Source organism: Bidens hawaiensis, unplaced genomic scaffold (assembly GCF_021521415.1).
Source record: "Bidens hawaiensis isolate Kalapana, Puna unplaced genomic scaffold, B.hawaiensis_p1.1 tig00055271_1, whole genome shotgun sequence".
NCBI lineage: Eukaryota > Viridiplantae > Streptophyta > Magnoliopsida > Asterales > Asteraceae > Bidens > Bidens hawaiensis.
Window position 1 is genome coordinate 12,289 of NW_027499993.1, and position 6,844 is coordinate 19,132.

At 35.8% G+C, this 6,844-nt stretch overlaps 1 protein-coding gene across 1 annotated transcript; it reads left to right on the forward strand.

Annotated features, from left to right (window-relative positions):
* Positions 1–2,423: 2,423 nt before the first annotated feature.
* On the forward strand, positions 2,424–4,124 carry LOC143601050 (B3 domain-containing protein Os03g0120900-like). Its single transcript, XM_077078559.1, has one exon. It carries the CDS (start codon positions 2,511–2,513, stop codon positions 3,633–3,635), a length of 1,125 nt encoding a protein of 374 aa, XP_076934674.1. The 5' UTR covers positions 2,424–2,510; the 3' UTR covers positions 3,636–4,124.
* Positions 4,125–6,844: the final 2,720 nt, after the last annotated feature.

The window sequence follows — 6,844 nt, forward strand, 5'->3', positions numbered from 1 at the left end:
ATCTTGTGGTGTGTGGATGTGGGCCGAAAACTAGGAGAGGGTGAGGGAGGTAGAGAGAGTTTGTAAGAATTGGACAACAATAATGCAAAGGGTTTATTCCTAAGGTTGTTGGAGAAATGGGTTAAGTGACCCTTTATATAGCCCCCCCTCCCCATTTCTCCAAGTTTACATAACATATTACAAAATAAACGTACTAAGGTACGTATTACACCGACTTTTAGCGAATATAAAAACATACACAATCCTAAAACTAATATAGAATATTGGCCCTACGTAGAATCTGAAATAATTTGAACATATGAACAAGGTAAAATGAGAAGTTAATCTAGAATGTGGTTGCATGATATATGAAGAATAAATACTCACCAAGGTGGTGGGTGGGCATCCCACACTTCAATCCATCTTTCACCAATTTTAACATTCTCTTTTCTCTATGAGCGGCACATCACCCCATCATCTTAATACATCTTTTAGCGTACGGCTTTGCGATACATCCCAATCCATCTTTCAACCATTTTATTTGTTTTCTTTAACTAAATTAACGAAACTATTTTCAAATTAGAAACAAAAATATATTTAAAAAGCCTTAAAATAACATTCATTAAAACAAAATTATAACTAAAAAACATTAAAATACTAATTCAAAAAAACATAAAATTAGTCATGCATTCGGGTTCAAGTTCTCTTCAACCGCGGGATGGAGTGACATAAGTTTTAAGAATTCATGAGAAGGTCACGACGAGACAAGCGTACCATAGTCATCTTGAGCCGAAGCCTGAACAGGAGCCACAACCTTAAGCTGGGGATGATTTCTTAGAACTTCCCACGCTTCCATGTGAAAAAAACCCCTTGTTTGAGATCTGGTTTCACTAGTCACGATGCTTGTGAAAACGCTTGTGCTTCAGGCATCACGGCAAGTGCGGCTACATAGAATAGGTGGAATTACGCAACACTCTTAATGACATCCCTCCACTTTGTGTTAATTTTGGTGTGGGGTACGTTGGCCGGTACCTCCAAATTGAACATAACACTGTTAAACTGCAATCCGAAATTGGCCTCTCGATGCACCATTTTCCGTCATGTACATCCAAGCCCTCGTCAATGTGACCTCCTCGTCAAAGCTCCACAACCCTGGTTGTGCTCTTGGGGGTGTTGTTAGTTTGATTTGAAAAAGAAAGTTTTCAAGAGATTTTGATCGATATGAAAAAATGAATATTGTGTAAAAATGGTAGGAAAAGTTAATTTTTATAGGGTAAAAAAATAATATTCTCTTTGTCCCGTTAAAAGTGTCATGGTTTGAAAACACAAAGTTTAAGATTGATTGAATGATTATTTTTGTTTTTTGCTTACCAATTAACAATAATGCTTTTGGAAATTGGGTCCATCAAAATTGTTTACTAATGTTAGTTGCGTGTGTTTAAGGGTAGACTTAAAAATTGGTTAATAATATTTAAGGTTGATTGAATGATTAATTTTTTATGCTTACCAATTAACAATAATGTCATTGGAAATTGGGTCCATCAAAATTGTTTATTAATGTTAGTTGCGTGCGTTTAAGGGTAAACTTAGAAATTGACTAATAATGTTTAAATGTGGACATTTGTAATGAGACAAACAAGAAAGAAAATATGAACACTTTAATGAGACGGATAGAGTAATTATAATACTAATAATTTTAAATATTACCGTTGAGCTTGGGATGGCTAACGGTGTGAGTTTTTCTGTACCCCCGGGGGGGGGGGGGGGGGTGATCGAGGCGGTCCCGTTATTATCGGGAAACACCGATCCCTTCGCCCCCCCCCCCCCCCCCCCACACACTCTGTCCAGCCTAAGGGCACACGGTCTGTGAAGTCGGGTGGTCCAGCATATGGTTATTTTGCTAGTACACTGATAAGGGGACGGTGTTCCTATCCATACTGATCCCGGCCCTCATTCATACAACTCTTTACAAATATTGATCCCGACGGGACAAAATTCCTGGTCCATTCGATTGCAATATGCTACCGATATTGGATCCTTGTTCCACACTTTCCAGCCTAACTCTTGCTAAAAATGCAAAAGTTGAATTTGAAATATTTACAAGTACTATTCAATAATAAATAAAAAGCAAATTTTCAAACATGTTTTTAAAGTAACCTCATATATAAGTTGCCCTAGCAACTTCATAAAATATGTGTGAGATAGCTAGATAGAGATGGATCACTGTTTACTTTAAACCTGCTATTAATTAATTAGTCAAGTGGGTTGGTTTTGTTTCTTTTTCCTGTAATACTCATGGTCCTCTCCCAAAATTAACTTCTTGTTGAAGACTTTCAAAATTAAAAATACAAACATGTGTGAACCCCATAGTTCAATTAATTCCCATCTCATCTCATCTCTTCTCTAGAAACCCTTCCAAGACAGACAACATTATTTCTGAACTTTGTTTCAACCTACACCCTCAAGACCACTACCTATCTTCATCTTTATAATTCTTCCATCTAGATCCATACCTCTATACACTAATACACATGAATTTTATGGGATCAAAAAGTGGTGGCAGTGGTCATGAGGAGAAAGATCAAGGAAATGATCAACCACCACCTACAATAGGTCCATTATTATTGTCTTCTTCTTACCACCACAAAGAACCCTACTTTTCTCCACCACCACAATACAACCACCACCAAGGCGGCTGGCTCGGAGAACCATCACCGGATCAAACCGAAGAAGGAGACAGTAATAGTAATTGGAACATGAATATGATGGTGGAGAAAGAACACATGTTTGACAAAGCAGTAACTCCAAGTGATGTAGGCAAACTAAACCGCCTTGTGATCCCGAAACAACACGCGGAGAGGTTCTTCCCCTTGGATTCTTCAACCAACTACAAGGGTCTGTTGCTCAACTTTGAAGACAGAAATGGAAAGGTATGGAGGTTCCAGTATTCCTACTGGAACAGTAGTCAAAGCTATGTCATGACCAAGGGGTGGAGCAGATTTGTTAAAGAGAAGAAACTAGACGCCGGAGACATTGTTTCGTTCCAAAGAGGTGTCGGTGCCACTGCAAAAGATCGGTTGTTTATCGACTGGAGAAGCCGCGAAAACCCTAATAATTATACACCACCACACCAGCTGTCAGCTTCATCTGATAACTTATCTTTCTTGTTTCAACATCATAGTTTTATTCACCCTTTAAATCCACTTGTTTTACAATCTTTTCCGGCTCGGCGAAACCCTAATTTCATGCTACATGCTCCAAACACAAACCCTAATGGTTTCACTACTTCCAGATCTATTTACTTTGGACAAGGTGAGTTTAGTAATATTAATAATACACCACATCAGCAATTTGGATTAGGGTATGATCCACCACCACCACCAGCATCAGCTCCACTGGTTGCCGGTAAACGAAGACTTCGGTTATTCGGGGTTAACATGGACTATGATCAAAACCCTAGTGAAGTAACTCCTTCAATTCCATCATCATCTACAATTCCTTACTTGCAGTTGAGGTCTGATTATGGACAAGAAGTTGATCAATGGGATCAAAGTACAATAATATTATCAGCTTCTTCTTCTTCTGCTCATGATAATAATAATAATATTATTCCGAAGTCAACAGTTTCTAACATGTCCTTGGATTTGAAGATGTGACACAAATTCTCTAATATGTTACCTGAAATAAAAGATTAATGAAGAAGCAGGAACTGAATCATGCAGCAATCACTAAAAAAAACAAAAGAGGCTAGCTTCCAAGTTTGTAGGTACTTCCATCTAGTTCCTTTCGTGTACAATTTTCCCGTGAAATTTATTTATAAAACTTGCATCACTTTATATTAATTACTGTCATATTTATTATATATTTATATTACATATGTATATGTGTATATGTTTGCATGAATGTATGTATGTATGTATGTATGTATGTATGATATTAATTAGTATTAACATCTCCTTGAATCCATTGAGCCGCCATTTGCAAAAGTTAAAAAGATTCTAAACATGTTACCTCATGATCTGCTACACGATTATTAAAAGCTGTAAGACTTTTCAAGATTTGGTTAAGTGAGACTCTGAGAGCATATGATATGATATGATGGTTTATCCAACTTCTAGGCTTAGAGCTTGTTGGATTGAATGATGTGTATGTGAACTACCACAATACTCAAATGAACCTTTTTGTAACGGAATATCAACTGTTCATACTGATTTCGAACTCATCCTGGAGCACCATCAAGTAGGAAACCTGGCCGCCATTATAGGAAATCCCTTTGAGTCATGTTTCGAGCCTAAGACATTATGATTTCAAGTTTTAATTAACCATCAGCCCAGTGTCATTGTATCAGAAGGTGACTAGCTATGTGGATAATGATAATATTAAGTAGCTGGTTAAGTTATCCAATGGGTGGGCGCAGTACGTACGTTTTTGTTGTTTAATGTAGGAAAGATGAATTAGTGTGCAGAGGTGGAGTACAATGAGAAGGAGAATGATCGAATAAAGGTGTAGATCAGTCAGATGAACACAGTAAATGGGCCTTCTGTGCATATGTTTATTTATTACCTTTTGTAGGTTCGTTGCTCTTGTCGCTGCCACTGCCCACTACTACACCTTCCTTGGTGAGTAGCTACCTCCCTATTCGCAGGTTCTCTTTCTTCCTGCCATAATATAGGTGCAGAAAAAAGCTCACTGTGAGTGTGTGACAGGCATCTAACTCAAGGAGTTGTATTAAAATTGAGGGAATTTGATAGTTTCATGTTTTTTTTTTATATCTTATAATTAATGAGTCATGAAATAGCTTAATGTAAACTTTTTATCATATAAGAGCACCTTCAACGCGAGCATTAATTCTTTGTTCGAACTTCAAATGAAGTGGAGCTAAGTACACGGATGTAAAGCCAGACTCCACCGTTGCAGAGCAAGTTTGCCGATGTGTAGCTCGCTTCTGCGACTATCAGGCGGACGCATATGTGGCCCCGAATCTCTCTCTCGATCTCTCTCTCTCTCACACACACATATATGTAGTATATAATTTATATTCTTTATAGGGTTTGTGGAGATTTAGTGTTATCGAATAATTTGGTGTTTTTGAATGAAATTTGGATGCTGATATGGCGGCTGATGTGACGGCTTGTAAAGGTGTGGTGTTGTAAATGCTCTAATAAATTTAGATAACACGATAAATTAACTTAGCTAAGCATGTTATTTTGGAGTATAAGCAATGGGAGAAGGTTTATCATTGATTGAATGACATTGGCAAAGAATTTGATACCATGCTGGAAAATGTACCCGAGAGTTTGCCACATTGTAAACGACAAATGTGTTATTGCTTGATAAGCCAATAAATTGACACTTGGTTTTGTCTACACCCACTGATATTCTGGTTACTCAGTGAATTAAATTTGTCTGAACTGAAAGCATATTCCCAACCTATTCATTCTTAGGGATATGATGACAACTGGTTGGGTGTCGGCCGGGGATTGGTGATCCTAATCTAATTTCCGGGGTATTGGTGATCCTAGTCTAATTTCTGGTTGTAAAGCCGTGTCAAATACGAGGCCCAATACCAATCATGTTTCGGGCATACTCACAAATATATATTAGGTATACCCGTTAGTTTGGTAAATGTACGTCTGTTTGGACTTCCATGTACATTGTTTATTTGTTTTTACCATTATTGTATTTTTTTATAAACACTATAGCAAATGAAAATGTGATACAATACATACATATAAATTTAATTATAAATTAATTAATATTTTATTATCATTTTATGTATATACTTTATAACATACAAAATATAAATAATTTCATATAATACAACTATTAAAATCAAGCACTAATAAACAAAAGTTAAGAGAAATAAATACAAAAATTAAGTATTCAATTCGGGTATATGTTGCGGATAAATGGGTATATAAGGTTTTGATAATCATATCATGTATCACCTAATCTCGTATCCATCCCATACGTCCGGGAGGGCAAAAGCGACAGAGATAATTAGGAGGAACATAGAACACAAACAAAGTTTGGATAATATATTGAAGATGATGCCAAAGTTTAATGATCTTTTATCCAAAATATAGAGCTTAAGAGAAACTAGGAAAAAAGAGTGGAAGTGTAATTGATTGGGCAGATGTTTCTCATTTGACTAGAAAAGATCATGTATTCGCAGAGATGGTAAAACACAAATTTAGGTAAAAAAATACATTGTGTGGTGCGTTTTATGATTATGTTGTTCGTTTTATTGTTTTGTAATGTATTAATGTTCAAGCTCGATGGGTAAACCCAAAGCATCCGGGATGGTTATACGCAACTGGTAATTTGGTATTGGACCGAGTAAGAGATTAGTTTTTAAAATTTTTAGCGGGTATTGTATGGGTATAATGCCTGGAAATTTTTAATATTTATTTAATTTTCTTAACAATCGTCTAATAATACTTCATTTTAATAGGTTCATTATACAAAAAAAATTATTTTTTTCGAAATCTTAAAGATATATAAACGAAACTTCCCTACATTCTCTCAAGCTATCATATTGTTTTATTCGTAAATGAAGGCTTCTCTTGCATTTGACACGCGTTCACAGGTATAAGTCTCACCAAACCCATATAGCCCTAAACAGGTTATAACATCTCATTAAATAAAAAATTAATTTCACAAATATTTGATATGAAAATCCTATAAAATAGGGATATACTAAAATTTAGTATCCGATTTTTTTAAAAAGATATTATTTATAATTAAGAAACAATTTTATAGTAAAACGAAATAAGCGGGTATGGGTCTTATCAAACCCAAATAACTTTTAAACCGGGTTAATTATAACATCTCGTTTGTTTATGAAACATTTCATCATCAAATC

Excerpts from the sequence above, each read along its gene's own strand:
- LOC143601050 (XM_077078559.1), top strand. The coding sequence starts at position 2,511 with ATGAATTTTATGGGATCAAAAAGTGGTGGCAGTGGTCATGAGGAGAAA.